The 17,525-nt window shown below is 46.9% G+C and overlaps 2 protein-coding genes across 2 annotated transcripts; one reads left to right on the top strand and one right to left on the bottom strand.

Annotated features, from left to right (window-relative positions):
- Positions 1-3,374: 3,374 nt before the first annotated feature.
- HO173_005593 (uncharacterized protein) lies at positions 3,375-9,384 on the bottom strand (the record flags this gene model as incomplete). Its single annotated transcript, XM_037307508.1, has 15 exons — positions 3,375-3,564; positions 3,626-3,780; positions 3,837-4,208; positions 4,269-4,801; positions 4,873-5,521; positions 5,600-5,631; positions 6,520-6,723; positions 6,778-6,939; positions 6,989-7,110; positions 7,280-8,138; positions 8,198-8,224; positions 8,281-8,461; positions 8,548-8,961; positions 9,013-9,232; positions 9,287-9,384. 15 exons carry the CDS (start codon positions 9,382-9,384, stop codon positions 3,375-3,377), a joined length of 4,218 nt encoding a protein of 1,405 aa, XP_037165317.1.
- Positions 9,385-9,852: 468 nt separating this feature from the next.
- Positions 9,853-10,815, top strand: HO173_005592 (uncharacterized protein; the record flags this gene model as incomplete). Its single annotated transcript, XM_037307507.1, has 1 exon — positions 9,853-10,815. The coding sequence occupies one exon, from the start codon at positions 9,853-9,855 to the stop codon at positions 10,813-10,815; it is 963 nt and encodes a 320-aa protein (XP_037165316.1).
- Between the last annotated feature and the right edge of the window lie 6,710 nt (positions 10,816-17,525).

Here is a 17,525-nt window from a genome sequence, read left to right as displayed (position 1 = left end):
TAGCTTCCATCTTGGACAACATGGACGGAGAGTGCAGACGGAACTGCCGCTATCATCATGGATCCAGTCGAAGCCCACGGTGAGTATGAGAGAGGACGTCGGAGGAAATGAAAAGCAGCGATGGCGGAAGAGAAAAGCAGACATGTCCACAAATGCCGCCAATTCGCGAGGGACGCTCCCAATGATACGAACATTGTGAGTGAAGGGTTATTCGGCTGCCTAAAGCTCTATTTCCTGTTCTGCTCTTTTGGTGCTTCACGAAAAGATCCGGGCCTTTGTGAAGCCAAGGACGGACTAAGGGGGTTTGAGCAGATTTGCACGCAATGGCCATGGCACTGGGCAGCAACAAACATTCAATAGAATTAGCCGAGGAACAAGAAATGCATAAAGACCCAGGAGGCCCACCAACTGTATTATTATGCCACCCTCCTTCCGTGCCTTTCCAATCCTTCTTTTCCGTCCCCATGGCAGGCACAATGGCCATGGGCCATTGAAGAGCCGCCTCTGCTCCGTATCATCACGACAAAGCAACCAGTCCGTCTCGTCTTGTCCCCCCATATGACAGCAGGCTGAGAGAAAGACAGCCAAATACCCGACAGACAAGATCCCATGATGACGGGAGTGGGCTCGGGGATGTTGGATAGAGCTAGAGACTGACACTGTTTAGACTCGGTATGCGAGTCTAAGCTGGCGGAGATCGGACCACGTCACCCGCATGGAAACGTAGAGTCTCTCTAGCGGAGGAATTGTTGCGTGATGCTTGCTGATTAGCACTGGCAGTCAAGCCACTCATCGGCTGGCCATAGCAGAAGTCTGACATTCTGCACCTGCAAGCAGGGCGACGATGTCTACGGCAACGAAGGCAACAGCAGCATGGTCTGAGAGTGCACGATTGATAGACGGAGAATGTCTTCGTTGCTAAGCTATCTACAGATGCAAGGTCCCCTGCACCATCGCCAAAATACAGAAACACAAGGAGATGAGCTTGCTAGTTACCCCTCGAAGGAGAATTCAAGCTTCTGCGACACAACAAGGCCAAGCTCGTGCAGGAGAAAAAAGAAATGGTATCGCCAGCGCTAGTGTAAGGCAGGCGACACAGAGAAAATTTGAAAGAAGGGCGCAAAGCGTCGACCGGCGGCAGTGTAAAGCCGGCAACACATGAGGGCAGAGGCAGTGCCTTTGTGGCCCTTTGCAAAGGGTAGAATAATTGAGTGCAAAGAAAAAAGCACCACTACTGGAGAACCTGTTGCCAGGCCCGGGGCTTAAGGATTGTTTGACTTGTTTGGGTTGGCTTCACATCCGACAAAATACGCTCTGTCAGCTGGCCTAATAGGGGAGGGACTCACCTGTGGGGAGAGAAAGAAGAGGAGGAAGTGTTCGGAGAAGCAGGCGGTTTATGCAAACAAGGGCCAGCTCATTTCGAGAGATTGGATACGTTGAGGTGGAAGGCACGATGTTTGGGTAGGCGCAGAGGGAGGGTTCCGTGAGATGTTGGGATGTCACAGGAAAGAGCGGGCAACGGCAATTCAACGAACGCGGAAACACGGCAGGACCATCGAGAATTCTCAAGAAAGGTGTACGGTTATGGGTCTTCGCTCAGCAGCAGGCACCAACGGCTGACCGAGCAACACAGCGTGGCGGAATCGCACTGCACACCTCGAACACAAGAAGGACGCCGCGAAACAATGCGCTCGACGTCTTCTCATCAGCTCATCAGCTAAAGCCTACTCCTAGGAACGCAGCGCTTCGAAGACTCGACAACTTCCACGCCGGTATCAGTCCGGCAGCATCTGCCGGCGATGATGTTCGTCACATAGGGGACGCTGTTGATCAACAAGACAGCGCCACGGAGCGCCAGGAGACAGGCTCAAGAAGGGGAAGTCTCCCCCTTCTCGTTGCCAACCGATAGCAACGGTGGTGGGGGAATCCCGCGGAGTAGTTTCTCGACCGAAGAATGTCAGCTCTGGAGAAGAAAGTGTTGGAATTGAAGAGAGGTTATGGATTGATTAGCTATGGAGTGGTATGTAGGCTTCTTATATACCATGCTAATTTGCCATCTGGAGGGGTAGCTACAACACACTATGGTGCTGCAGCAGATTACAACAGAAAGACTCCTGGAGTCAAGACGCAAACATCTGCATGAAGGTGGCGTAGAGCGAAAGCATACAAGAGCCAGTCGACGCGATTAGCATCTCGAGGAATGAGACTGGCGCGTCTCGTTTTGAAGCCTTCTCATCTGGTCGTCTGGGTTTTGTCTCGCTGGTTTGTTCTCTTTCAACGACCCATAGCCCATAGCCATGTGTCTGTCAATTAACAGATGAATAATGCCATTTTGGATCGGGACCTATTCAGCAAATCATGCATTCCATATGCTTGTCTCCATCGCATTACCTTCGTTCCCAATCCTCTCATCTCTCACGACCCTAAAAGGCGCTCCTTGTGCCTCCCAATCCACCTCGGCATCCTCCCATTCAACTCTCATATCCCACACCCGCGGCCTCTCGACCTCCAATGCAGGCCGCAACAACTGCCTCTCCTCGTCCGCCGTCAGTGGCTCTATCCACCTCCCCACACGCCGTAAATCCTACAGCACAACATTTGTGATTCTGGGGCGTTAATCTATCTAGCTGTTCGCTGTCTCATCGACGCTTTTCAGTTTCTCCATTAAAGTCTAGAGACCTGCCATCATGATAGGACGCTGCTAAGCTAGTACAGAACCGGGCTGTCTTGCGGCGGCATAGGTACGCTCATCATTTGTCTCTGCTTCCGGACAATTGTATCTCGACCAGGATCTTTCAAACCAACATAAAAATCCAGCTTCGCCGGCTCGTGTGCTCCTGTCAGCATCACTTTTCATGATATATGCTTGAACGTAGGCTGGCTGATGTTTGTAGCGAAAACTGAAAGCCGGTTTTGATTACCTGTTTATAATTAAGACGACTGTTTGGCACAGGCACAAGACATTCAAGGCTTTAGAGGAGCCAGGGCAAGTCGTTAGCCGAGTGAATATATCTCATATGCCTCGAGAATTCCCTTGTATTGTGCTCGTTGCGTCGCCTTACGTCTTCAACCTCTCTCGTCATCATGTCTTCTCTCAGCTTTTTCGTTGTTCTGCTATTCTTGAGCTCTTTTCTCGACACGTGTTATGGACAAGGCAATCCATTGAAACGTGTAATGACTCTGGACTGTAAGCGATTTTGGGACATCTTCTTGTAAACCGCTATTGGACTGGCATGACCGACCTGGTGTGGAGGAAGAATCCTGACTCTTGACCTGAATTAGCGTAACGGAGGTCATTGAGATACCGTCGGTCCTGTATATTGCTTCCAATATCGATGTTCATACACTTCCTTCAATACACCAATACAAAACGATCACGGCTCAGCACCTTCATCACGCCCAAGACGCGTATGCCAGCGATTCCACCTCTGCGGGCTCAATTCCTTGGTACATTCAACGCCCTTGGCAAGATCCTCCAACGACATGCTCTGTCCTTTGGCGTCTCGAGAATCGGGCACGGCTACCTGTGTTACGATGGAGCCCGCGAACATTAGCACGCCGAACCTGTTTTCGAAGATCAGTACTCTCGTAGGAAGGGTCACGGCCCATTCTCAGAGGAGCGTACCCTAAGAGCCAATTCCCTAGTGATGTGGTACCGAGGTTCGTGGCACCGGAAAGTCCGACCGCTAGCTGCACGACGACTGATCCAAACTTTCCGCTCGCGGCTGAAAGACCGTGGCATGTGCAGCGGTACCGCGTTGGAAATTGCTCCGCTGGTATCTGTGTAATGGTCAGCGAGACCTGTTGAGGAAAATGGGTCAGTATGTGCCGCTTACAATGAACGTGGTAGCATTGGCGCCAAGATTGAAGAAGAAGTTGCAAAAGAAGTAGAAGATGACAAGGGCCCAATGATCCCCTGAACTCGCGGAGCTGAGGAACGGCTTGAAGGTACCGCCAGCCACAAAGAGGATGATCCCTAGGACAGCGAAGAACAGACTTTGCACTATTACGGGTCTGCTGTGTTGGATTACGTAGATCATTGCGATGCCGCCCAGAAGCGCCCCGAGGGATACGACGATGGACGAGTGCCATGAATTTTCGTAGAGTAGCTCGAAGACAGTACGCGTATTCGGGCTATCGGCTTTCAAGCCATCCCAGAGTTTTTGGATCACCTTGGGTGAGCTCATTCCGAGGCCGTAGAAAGATACCTGATACAGAGTCAGCCCCTAGGCTCACGACTTGCTGGACGACTAGAGGTGTATTTATACATCCAGGAGAAACCATGAAGTCATAGTACCAGCAAGATGAATCCAATTGCCCTCTTTGAACATGTATTTCTTGAACCCAGACCACCATTCCTTCATTGTGAACGGGGGTGCTCCGGACTGAATGTTACCGCGAATGGATCTAACTGGCGTTGGATTGTAAGTGGTTTCATGGTAGTGAATTTGAGTCGGCCTGCGGGGAATCTGTGGACTTCTAGGGACTGGTGGGACACTTCGGTGTCTTGAATCCATGTTTGTACGAGTAATCGTTATCTCATTTGAATCTACGTCGCCGTTTGTCTGTTGCATACTAGTTGTGAGTGGTTTAGGTTCGGAAGAGAGTTGAGTGGAATGTGCAAGACCATCATCTGAGCCCGATTCATGCTCTTCTTGGGACACAGTTGTGGACACGGGGACGAAGAAATAGCCTTCCGTGTCCTTAAGGGCCTTCTCCCCTTCCAAAAGCACGTCCAGCGTATACCGAGGGCTTTCGGGTATCTGCAGCCGAATTACCATTGCTACCAGAGCAGGTATACCTATCTGCTGGTCAGTCTTCAATAAATATTGTATGCGTGAAATATTTCCGTGCGCAGTCGCAGAAAATTACCTCCAATTCCAACAATAATCCTCCAAGTCCGATCAACAGCTCTGTAGCATTCCACGTCCAAGGTCTGGCATTTTTGCACACTCTTCATCTGGTGCCGAAAGAGATAGGTCACAACCAAAGCCACGAGGGTAGCCACGAATTGACCAAGAGGTTGCATGAAGAACAGCGTTGCCAACATCGAAGAACGATGTTTTTGCGGTGCGAACTCGCTGGTGATGGCAGCACTGAGAGGATAGTCTCCCCCAATGCCGATACCCATGAGAAAACGCCAGATGAACATCCACGCGGCGATGCTCATGCTCTGGTATGATCCGTCTGCTGAAGCGGCGAGGCCCAAGGTCGCCCATAAAACTATCACAAGGAGCAGCCCGTACATCTTCTTGCGGCCGAAGAGATCACCCAGAACTCCGAAGATGACTTGTCCAATCATGCTTCCTGCCAGAGTCGCGCAAAGCATGGCGGTATAAGTGCCTTTGGGCATAAATTCTGAATCCCAGTAGACCAAGGACACCATAGGAAGGACTGTGTTGACGGCAAAGATGTCGTAAGCGTCGGTGATGAAGCCTGCTGCTGCAACGAACACAACGTATTTCTGGAAGGAGGCTTCATTTATAATTTCGTAGACCTGGTTACGACGGTCTTCGAGATCCTAAGAACGAACGGCGAACTCAAGTCAGCTCTGGTATGATTGGTAAATACACGACTGTACACTTTGCTATTCACTCACAGGCACATGTTCAAAGTCTTTCGTCCTGTCTACTATGCCCCCGAGCCGAAATGGACGACGCCTCGAGGGCGCTTGCGAAGGCATTGGGTTAGGGGCTCTGACTGAGAAGGACTGAGCTCAGAAGCACCGAGGGATGTGCATCATGGCGGTGATAGTTGTCTTGAAAACGGTGTTTGGATTTCTAGCTGTCATCCGAAAAACGTCATCGTTTCCTTCAGGCTCATATATCTCAAGGCAGAATTTCATCTTGGCTCTGCGTCGCATGATGACGAGGCTCGCGAGGCTACGGTCTCGGATTCGCAGGATCATCCGCGCAGAAGCCCGCAATGCGAGATGCATTAGCTCGCTAAGCCACCCCCATGCTTCTCGCAGCTGGTATTTAGTGACAAGTTCGCTGTATTGAATTTATGATACAAAGCCTTTGATGACGCCAGCTCTCAATCGTGGCGAATTGGATCTGAAAGGCCGCGAGCGTCGCGTTGTCATCACCGATTTACCAGCTATCGCGCAGCCTTCTAATAACTACGTTGATGTCTAGCCACATAAGGCAGTAAATCCGAGGCTGTCACAGGTTGCTTCCCCTTCGCAACCTCTGAGCCTGGCCAATGCCGGAGGAAATCTTTTCTGTCAGCCGAATTGAGGAACTGGATGATTAGGTATTCTAGTTTTTCTTCCTTCTTCGAAGAAAAGCTGAATTTTATTTTCTTGCTGGAAACAGGTTCTTTTGTCTCTGAAACGTCGTCCTGTTGGTACTCAAGTCGTATATCAGTATTCCATGGATCTATCCATTTCGGATCAATTTTTTTGAATAACGATGCTGCAGGAACTTGTAAGCCTCCCGATAGAAGAATTGTGATCTCGACCTGATGTAGCATCGCTTCACATGAACCTAACATTAGAAATGAATTGATTAGACTTACCTGGCTCTACTTGATACTCCTTGGTATACTTAGTACGAGAATTCGGAAAGAACATTAACTTAATGCATTCCTGCCCATCGTCTGAACCCCAGAGCCGTAAGTCTTGCTTGGAACTTTCACGTTCCCTATTCGAAGTAATATGCTGGGTTTTCTGAATCGAAAGAAGGTGACCGCCGTATATGGCTTCTTGGAGCCAGCGAAAGCCTTACTATTGAGTCAAAATTGATCTTCTTCAGGGCAAAAAAATGTGAGACCAACTACTATCATCCTCAAATAGGTAATCTAGATGACCACTGAACTTCCATGCTTTCCGCGCGTCATGGAGACTCAATTCTTGCGTTTCCAGGAATGATATAGCGAATTTTCGCTCTGGGCTCAGACTGGTCTCAGTGTGAGGGATTAGAGCCATTTCTGGCAAGACTATAGACAGCGTGAGCGTCTAGCGTGAAGAAACACTGGGGATCCATACTTTCATGCCGGATGATATTAGTTTCGTGATTTAAGCGCGTGGCCTCTATTAGCAAAGACCCGGAGTCTTGGCGACGAGTTTGGATCTCGCAAATCCAATGGCGCTCTATTCGATCGCAGTAGCTAAATCTCACTGTCAGCTGCGTTATTCAAGCTAGACTGCGATCACTTGCGTCAAAAGCAATCAGGCTATTTCACTGCCTAGAAGCTGAAGAAATAATGTACCGTTTTCGTGATATTATCAAGGAAAGCAAGCTACAGGTATTGGGGCAGTAAAATGAGTTGTACGTACACAGTCGCTAGGTTCCTGACTTTGATATCTTGTTCGGCTGGAGATGGTATCTTCATCTCATGTGATGACCAAGAAGTCGGTCTGGATGATTGAGGCTCTCTCGTGTCTAGAGACATTGGACTCAGGCTTATGGGGCTTGAACGCCTGGGTTTGATATCCGGAACCTCGATCGTAGATGCTGTCGCGAGGTCTATGCGCCTTGAGACTTTTAATTCTGGGTAGTCGCCGGAGTGTTTGCTGCTAATTACTACCCATTTAATGTGACAAGCGGTGTGGTTAGCCTGAAGAAGGGTTGAAAAGACGGCCATGATATGAGGATCACACTCCTCTGGCCGATAGAGCACAAAATAGGCAACTACCAGCTTCGCTTCAGTCAATGTCAGTTGCAATATCTTCCAGAGGCTCTGTACATCATTTAGCAACGCATCATCTCTTGCTTGATATTCCTGCGACCAGTGGTGGAAAGCATTGACGTTGTTCTTCTTCTGGTAGAGAACCTGATGCAGAATGCTTCGAGCGATGAAAGCGGCATCTTTTTGATACCCATTTGGAGACAAGCAGAAAACATACGCCAATGCTCTTTGCCGAGAACTTCTCTCGACTTTATCGGTCAACCCGTTGATCAAAGATATCATGAGCGGGGTTTTCCCTTGTCCTTCCTCTCCATGAATCCAGAGGAGTGGGTCGTCGTCCCTGTTGAGCCATTTGGTGTAAACTGCATTTGCCTGAACCCAGTTGTAGGTCTCCTCAGGTGCCAGATATCTTTCTCCAATCTGTTTTTGAAAGTGGATTTTGTCATCCACGGGACTGCTTACAGCCAAGGCGCGCAGTGACTGTTTCATGTTGTCAGAATCAACCGCTGCGAGTCTTGAGTTAGCCAATTTGTTGTAAGAGGAATATATAGATGACTCGTCATACGTTCTTCGTTGATGGCCATAGGTCGGGCTGAAGGACTGAGTCAGTAAATGTACAAAACACAAATTATCATAAGACAATCTCACGATATAGACGGGCTTTAGTACGATGAGGAGCTTTATTGATCATTTCAACAAGTTGAAAAACCACACTCTCGTAGTTTGGGTCTTTTGGAGAGGAGTATCTATGAATCTGGAAGTGGTCGGCGTCGAGGCCAAGGCTTGATATGCCGTCTATCGTGGAGCTATGTTCGTCTACGATTACTACCTAAAAGACAAAGGTTTGGTCAGCCTTTTTGACATTGTGCTTAGAGACTGGGGAATTAAGGCATTTGAGAAGAGGAGCTCCCTTACAAGACGCGCCAAAGGCGACTTGATGATTCGCCCTACATTCGACTTTTGCTTTTCAAAGAAGCAGAATGATGGGATGTGTTGCCGGTTGATTATGCGAACAAAATCGTTTAGCTGGTCCTTCAGAGCTTGAGAATGCGGGGAGACCATTTCGTAGACCTTGGAGTTTCCTAACCCTACTCCAGAAAGGATGTTGCCGATAATATCGGCATATCTTTGGGCTTCTGAGCCTCGAAATGGCGTGCCAAGAAAGATAATACCAGATATACAGTCGACTAAATCCCCATCATGATGGTCGGAAGACCCAGTCTTGATTTTCCACTCTTCTCTGAAGAGCCTCACTGTGATTATAGCTCTTTCAATTACTATGCCACCGAAGCAGTGGCAAATGAAAACGATTGGTCGCTGAGGAAAGTCCTATAGCAATGTATGAGTCGCTGGTCGTATGACAGTGGCGCAGTCACGAACCTGCCGCATGTTGCGTATGGAATAGAGAAGGTCGTTAGCTATGGCCGAAAGGTGTTGAACTATGCTGTTTTGCCCTAGCCATTGAGAGTTGTAAGAAAATCGCATAATTCTTGCCGTTTTTGCGGCGCTTGGCAGCATGTCATCATGTTTGAGCCAATTGACGCCGCGGCTCTCCCATGTCAGATCTGCATTTGCTCCAATGCCATGGACGGCGATGACACTGCGAAAGGTCAGGAGGTATACCAGACTTGAAGCAACAAAAGTCGTCACTCACTCTACCTCAGCTTCATTGTCTTTTGGCTCGTAAAGAACGGCAAGCCTAGGTTCTGGATGCGGCACTACCTTCGGGGAAGAACGGGGGGACGTTGCCATGTCGGCTTCGATTTTACCAGCATCAGTTGACCACGATATCGTGATTAGGCACCAGCTCTGCCAAGTGATCTTCACCGAGAGCCTTGCACCGCCACAGCGACGAGAACATGGTACTTGTACAAGCTAAACAACATTTTTGCATTTTCCAGAACATCGGTCTGTCGCATTGTCTAGGGATTCGATTTGTTGTTGCGGTTGTTTTCCAGGATTGCGAACGTCCATGGAAGAGTGGAAACGGGAATCAATTGTGGAAGTGGAAACTTTTCTCCTCTGTAACAAAACATACTAGCGTTGTATGATAAAAGCGCCCAGCTCCCATGCTCATGCAAGATAGAGTGGCAGCCTTTATCGCGAGAGTTCGGGTCCTAGGCTGCAGGATCGTGCCTAATCTAAATATGGCTTGCAAAAATGACTCATGAAATCCTAAGAAGCTTCTTCTCTCGATGAGGTACGTCAGTCACTGGCTAGATGTCTCCTCCCTTTGCCGAAGAACACCAACTTGACGACATGCACCCACCGTATCCTCAATATGATGACAGGTTACCGAGTCAACCTCTCATCAGTATAACATCCGAGCCTGGGCAGCTTTTCGACTTCCTCGACAAAGACCTTCTTACCCTCGACTTAGATAGAATGGCTCCGAAGCTGTGGCTGATGGCCACTCAGTCAGGCTCCCATATCTCCCCGTTGCACCACCAGAGGATCAAAGGCCGAAAAATTGTGATCACAGAAGATCCACGATTGCATCTCGTCTGGATTGAAGATCGAATCTTCGTCAAGCCTTTGCCACTGTATCTACAATCTTACACCTTTTGGGCAAAATATTTGTACCACTCGACGACGGAGCCAAACGAAAAAGCTCCAGACACAATGTTCCCCGACTGGAGTATTCGAAAAGAGCCGATTTCTAGAGCCGCGCTTGGACTTCTGCGCTCTTATGCATTCCTCATTAGGCATTCCTCGGACCTTGACATAGCCATCCACCACCGTCTTCTGCCTCCGGACAAGACTTTCTTATCAATCTGCTTGTTCACATCCCAACTTCTCAGTATACCAGACTCGGAGGTATCACCGCGTTACGGCTATGGTGAGCTACGCCTTACGCGTCTAAACTTTTGGTCCAAAATATTCCTTAACAGGTGGAATTATGAGACGGTCCATCGTCAATATTCTCAATACTTCCAGCGATTTTATGCTCCATTGCTTTTCGCTTTCGGCTTCTTCTCGGTCGTTCTGAGTGCGCTCCAAGTAGAGATGGCCGTTGAAAGCGTTTGGACGTCGCACCAATGGCAAGCCTTCTGGCTGTTTTCGAGAGTATTTAGCATTGTCAGTCTGGCCGTGGTTGCTACCCCTGCTCTAGGCTTGTTGCTGCTGTTTCTGGGGAAGAATATGATGGAACTGGAATACGCTCTCACCCATCGTCAGAGATGATTTTGCAAATGAGAATCAGCCTTCTCCCTTTGCTGTGTTGATTGCAAAAGGCATCGAAGGGGCCCAGCAGCCGCAGACCAGGAGAGAGGCCAAGGGAAGAGGCCAGAGAAGGAGGCCAGGGATGGGGATACCGCAATAGCCTTGGGCACGTCCTTGCAGGATGGGGTATCGCTGCTTCCATACTGTCGACATTGGTTCGGTATGAAAGGAAATTGCCGGGTGAACATCGGCAATTCCAGCGCACAGAGCAGTGTTGTTATTGCCAGGTTCGATCATTCACCGCCGCATTTAGATAGCGCCCCTGGCGCTTTGAATGTTGCTCTAAGTTATTCTTATAGATTTCTTACTTGCTTGCTTTTTTCTTTTTGGATATGTATGCGAGTAGATCCCAGGTAAACACCTACGTAACTGTTGCGTCACACTGATGGGGTATACATCTCCATGGCTGATACATCACGCCCATAAATGTGACGACTATCCATGAAGAGTACATAAACTTATAATACTATCACGCCCATCCCATAAACAAATACTTATTAATCGCTTATACTTTCCTATAGATATATATTAATATTTATAGATAGTTATCGTTCTTAATAATTGCGTTCGATGCCACGGAAAATGCGGGAGGAGTTTACAACATTAGAGCTGGGTGGTAGCGGTGGCTGCAGTTGGGGCGGAAATGGGATGGGGATAGTGGTATGATACTCGGAGGGCTGAGCGACCGTTCTGAACCAGATTTGGAGCACACTTGTTTCTTTTCAAAAGCGATCGTTCCTGGATTCAAGTAAATCCTTGTGGGAGTTCTGCGGCTGTGTCTGGGAGGAGAACGAATATCACGAGTCGATCGTGGGCGACGTTTTAAAAGACGGCGCAAATAGAGGCGAGGCTGACGAAGGTCAAGCGCACCTCTTTCTCTCCATCTGATAATTTTCCATCCTGGTTCTTGATCTCTCTCAGGCCTATTTGCCAACCGTGACATCGAATGGATCCCCTATCGCTCATTGCAAGTATCATTGCCATCGTCGGCGCTGGTGGATCGGTTGGCAAAGGTCTCAACTCGCTTCAATTCGTCATGCTGAACGGGATCTCGTCCTGTTACAGGACGATGTTTCAGATCTCCAACTTTTGGTCGGAAACGTCTCAGAAATCATTTTGGAATTTGAGAAGACGACCAAGAGACCATCATACCAGAGAATTGATAGAGCATTGGAAAAGTCTTAAAGCACTATATTAGATCTTGAGAAACTGTGAGTACCTGCGTCTCTCGGAGCTGCAAGTATATTACCTTGAAATTTGGCTTTATATGTCCGCAGTGGCTTGCGAACTGGGTGTGGGAATCCACATCGATCTTCTCCAAGAATTTAAGAAGTGTGAGTCTGAGCGCGAGCAGCTCTAGGCTTGCTTCTGAGAATACTCCGATTTCTTGGGCAGCAAGAACGGAAGCTCTAGATCATGTGAGGAGGATAGTGCGACAGAAGAAAGTGCAACGAAAAGAATTGATAAATGACATCAGCTATCCGAAGGGCAAGACAATTGTTCACGTAAGTTCGTTTCGTAAAACACCCTATTATTTAGTAGTTAACTGAAACCTCAGATTGCAGTAGAATCTCTGAATCTGAATATACTTAGAAAGCTAATATATAACGAAGCTAATCGATTTACTACGAGATTATTTAAAACGTAAGTAATTATTTCTCTAAATTATATTATATTCATATAACTAAATCATTATCGATAGAGGTAAGCTTATTACTCAGATTACGGGTTAATAAAAGAAAGTAAGTATATTCTTAATAAAAGTAGTTTTATATATTAATAAAAGATATTTCTTAATATAATAGTAGTTAATTAATACTTTAGAAAGCTATAAAGAAATAAAATTAAAGAAAGTAGTCGTTAAGTTACGTAGACTATAATACGTAGATTAGAAATTTATTAAATCTCGTATAACTCTTTAAGAATAATTAAAATAACGTCTATAGAAAGTTCTTATATATTAAGAAAGAGACTAAATAATATTAATAAGATGTTTATTATAAAGTAATTCTTCGTAGACTTTATTAATATTAATATTATATATTCTAGTCGAGAAGATATAGAGTTTTTTAAACTTAGAATCTTTTAACTTTTATTTCTTTTCTTTAGAAATTTATATCTATATAGTTTATTTATAGAATTTTATAATTCTTAAAGTTCTATAACGAGGCTAGTCTATTTTATACGAGACGATTTTAAAATACGATAATTTATATATAAAATATCGAGTAGAATTAGAGATATTCTATATCTTTTAAAATAATATCTCGAAAATTACTTAAATTTCATATTAAATATTATATCTTTTCGACCTCTAATTATATATTTATAAGTTTTATAAAATTCTAATAAATAGTAAGAAAGATAATTAATATTAAAGAAGAGTAAGATATTAAGAACTAATATAAACTATAAATATATTAAGTCTTAAGATTATATTTAATATCTTTAACGTATTAATACTTTCTAAATTCTATAAACTATTTCTAATCTTTATCGTTAAACTTAAAGAGTTAAAAGAGTCTCAGACATCTAAAATAATTATATCGCTCGCCGACCATTTCAAATATACCCTAGCCCTCGGAAATTAGCGTGTGCAAGTGTGTCTGAAATCCTTGGCTCTTGGCAATGGTCGACCTATGTGAAATACCCGACATAGCAAGGCGGCAACGCTAATTCCTGATTCGGTAAAGCGCTGTCGGACGGAAATTTGCTTCGACTACAAAGTTTCCCTATCCCAGATGGTGTAGAAACACTTGGGCTCTAACGCACACGACCCGAGCAAGGTGGCCTTAGGAAGTAAGCTGAGTCGGAAAAACTCTTCGAGGCCAGCACAGGCCTAGGCCTCTTTCCTGTCGATATGCGCTGGAGCCCTACCATTCAAGCCTTTCTGAAAGAGAATCGAAGCGGTGACTTTCGACTTTGGCTGGAACCTCTACGATATTAGAGCGATATGGAGAAGGCCGTCCTCGCGTAAGGCGCTTTCAATACGCCTTCTATGTAATACAATGTGCTCCTTCATCTGTCTCTTGTCCATATTTCGTCAGCAACCTATGGCAGGCATCTGAAAGAACACAGCTAATTAATCCATAGCTACATGAGGTTCAGCCCCACTACATTCGAAAGTGGCAAGCCAAATCTCCTCAAACGAAAAGACGCTCTTTGCACTGTCCCCCTCCGCCACAGTCTTGCCGCCTTCGACGACATCTGTGCTATCACTGGCTCTTGCTTTAGGATTATACACAGTTTAGCCTCAGACTATTCATCTGCCTCGACGTTCATCTCGGCCTTTTGCCTGATAAACCCTTGCCCCCCCGGGCAATCTCCAATCGCTGCCGCCCCTGGATGAGGCCGGGACGCAAGCATTTAGAGGCTGTCGGAACAACAGCAGCGTCATGTCATCTTATCGGAGTAGCCTCCATATTGGACCACCCTCCCGGCCTGTTCTCCTCACCCAGCGTCGGCGCCACCAGCTCTGCAGCCCGCTGTTCATGAAATGAAAGCCCTGCCCTCTGCAGTTCATCACTCTTGTGGATAGGACAGTGCAGTGTCGCATCCAGTGGTTCTTTTGCCAGGTGCCGAGATGCTATACGAGCGTTCCAGTATTCCTCAAGCCATGGGGCCACCTGCAGAGACTACGATGGAGAGGCTTAAGATCGCTGCGAGGTGGTGAGGGATGAGGACGAGAAGGGGCCGTGTGTATGACAAGCTAAACGTGAGAACGGAGAAGAGGGTCAGTGGATGGCAAGCATCGGGTGAGGAGCGTCGTTGCAAACCCGTTCATGATTCGTGGAGGAAGGTGCGCGAGTGAGAGTAGTGGCTTAAGGCCTTCTGAGACTTCTTGAAGCTCTTTGAGTATCATCTCGTTCCCTGACTCTGCTTGTGCCCACTCGTTTGTAGGTGTACAAAGGCCGCCACGAGATGCTTAACGTACCCAAGCCATTCCGCCATCCTCTGGAGTGGGAGATCTTCGCCCAAACGCCTGGTAAAGTGAGAGAAAGATACCACTTCCAGTGTGCATCTTTGGTCCGCCCCGTTTCGTTCCGCCCCCACTTAAGGCCCTTTGGAGTGGGAGATCTTCGTCCAGATGCTTGATAAAGTGTGAGAAATATGCTACATCCCCTGTGCATCTTTGGTCCACCCCGTTTCGTTGCGGTTCCCCCACTTAAGGCCTCCCAAAGCTGCTTCAGAGCCGACTGTCGACGCCCTAACGCGTTGAACGTAGAGCTACAGTCATGAGAGAACGGTCTGTAAAAGTCAGCGATGAGGGCGACGAGGGAAGAATTATTTCGCGTGTGAAACGATGACTTGACCCAAGATCTCTATTCGGTTGATCACCTTTTACTTTCAGTGTCCTTCGATGGGAGTGCTTCTCGTACCCGTTGCGATGTTAGAGACCAGGCATCGAAAAGACGAACTTCAAGATAGCGAATTAGTGGCTGTTATAGTTGCGGCAGAGAGGTGAGTCCTCCTACAAGCCTTAGTATCTTCTCTCATCGGTTGATTTCATTATCCCATTTAGAAGACGGTCTTCCATGCTTACCATTCGAATTCTTCATCATCGCCTGGGTTCTTTTGGAGGGAGTTAATGAAGAAATGTTATGTATTTGTATAGGTGACCTTTTCCTAACAATTGCTTAGATAGCTCAGCGGTAGCGAGCCGGACTCAGAAGTTTCGATCCCCGCTTCGGATGCCAGGTATGTTCGAATATCATCATTGTCCATGCTTGCTTTTCAAATGATGAAAGTCCTATCGCTGGCACGCTGAGGGACCACCCCAGGTCTCATCAGTTCTCTTCGTAGAGGTGTCTCAGCTATAAGGCCGGACGCGGTCCCCATGATTAAAACTCTTGGACTTAGATTTATTTGGGAAAACACCTTGTCTGAACTGTCTGATCATGTTAAGCTACATTTTCAAATGCAGACTGCCTACTTATACATAATTCCTAACTCTGGCTAACTATCTTTCTCCACATAGTTTCAATTTTTTTTCCCCCCTTCTCATCCGCTTCCACCTCTATTGTGCTCATTCTTGCTCAATTGCTGAATCGACTCTGGCTAACTATACTTCTCCACATAGTTCCACTACAGTTCTTTCCACCCTTCTCATCCGCTTCCACCTCTATTGTGCTCATCTTTGCTCAATTCCTTACTTTTTTCTTTAATTCAACGCTTGGCGATTTTGGCTCGAGGAACTCTTTTCTGGTGAGGGACGACCTTTTGCCCAGTGCACTCTTGGTGGAGTGGCAATTTGCGCCTCCCCAGTCTCGGGCTTACGGCGATCGACGAATGGGGGAGTTGTGACGAGAGAGGCATACATGTAATTCGAATCATATCATCCGGGAACATAGTCCCGATCGTCTTAATTTGCTGCAAGTTCAATTATCCTACCTGTCTCCCTTCTAGTCACCCTACATCCAACCTCACCAGAAAGCAGAACTGTTCCCAAAAATTTCTTCGACGCCGGCACAAGGTCTTACCGCCCTCAGTAGCACTCTTCTGGGGTTGTCAGCTATACATCGGGCTTCGCTTCTACGCTCGTCATGCAAAGAAAGCGCCTCGAAAGATGGATGACTGGGCCACTTTACCATGTCTCGTGAGCGCCCTCTGTCTTGAAGATTGTATCTGCCAAAAGGGTGTCTAGCTTTTGGAATTCAACTAATGAAACCCTTGCGGGTCTCCAGTTACTCTTCATTGGCACAACAGCGACTACCTTTGATGATGACTTGCTTCCATGACCCAGAGTCTATTGTCTTCTGCTATATTACTTCCATGCTCATCTCAATTAGGTGTCAACATGAAGATCATGGGGTATCCGACCCGAAACTGCTGAAATGACATCAAGGGTGACCCATCAGTCTGGTCTTTCAGCCTAAGCTAACCTCGCTATAGCTCTACATTGTTTTTGACTTCTTCTCAATAGTCAGGCTGGGTGTTGATAAGATCAGCGCTCTGCTCCTTCTTTCGCCGTATCTTTTGTGTCCTGAGCCGCCGGACCATTTTCAGTTTTTTTACTCGTCTCACCATCACCATTGTTGTTCTCTGGACTGTGACGTTCTTGATCTTGACTGGATTGCAATGCGGTACGCATTTCTCTGCGCTCTGGTCTGGCGCTCTTGTTCAAGCGCAATACTGCTACATATGATACTTATTCTTGCTCGGCCTGACCATTTCCGAATTCTCTTGGACGTTTCGATCATCTGCCTGCCACCTCCTCAGGTATGTGTTCTTAGGGTAAACCAAAGAGTCTTGGAGATTTGACATCACTAGGTCTGGAAGGTTGAAGCGTCGCTCAGGCGTAAGCTTGGCGTGATGGGTATTTTCTACTGGCTTTAGTGTCCGTAAATTTTCGTCCTTTTGTTCTAAACCTGCAGCTCACATTGCTCTAATCGTTGCCAGGAATTGATTGCATGTGCACGTGGTGGAAGAGAACAAGGTAATGAAAAAATAATGCAGCCAAGGCCGCCACCTTCTACGTACAAGCTATCTCTACAACATTCCCTCCTTTTCCAGATAGTCTCAGAGCTTCCTCCTACGAAACTATTATTTAAATATACAGCGCCTACCCTTTGAAGCGAAACGCCAAGCTTGTATCCGCAAACTGGAAGGTCGCCGGTGGGGTCGAAGAAAAAAAAGTATAAACAATATCTTACTGCAGCACGAATATAAAG

Source organism: Letharia columbiana (genome assembly GCF_014066305.1).
Source record: "Letharia columbiana isolate WasteWater2 chromosome Unknown Sc0000016_s0, whole genome shotgun sequence".
Lineage (NCBI taxonomy): Eukaryota > Fungi > Ascomycota > Lecanoromycetes > Lecanorales > Parmeliaceae > Letharia > Letharia columbiana.
Note: the sequence above shows the minus strand (reverse complement) of the source record. Positions and strands in the feature narration are given on the sequence as shown.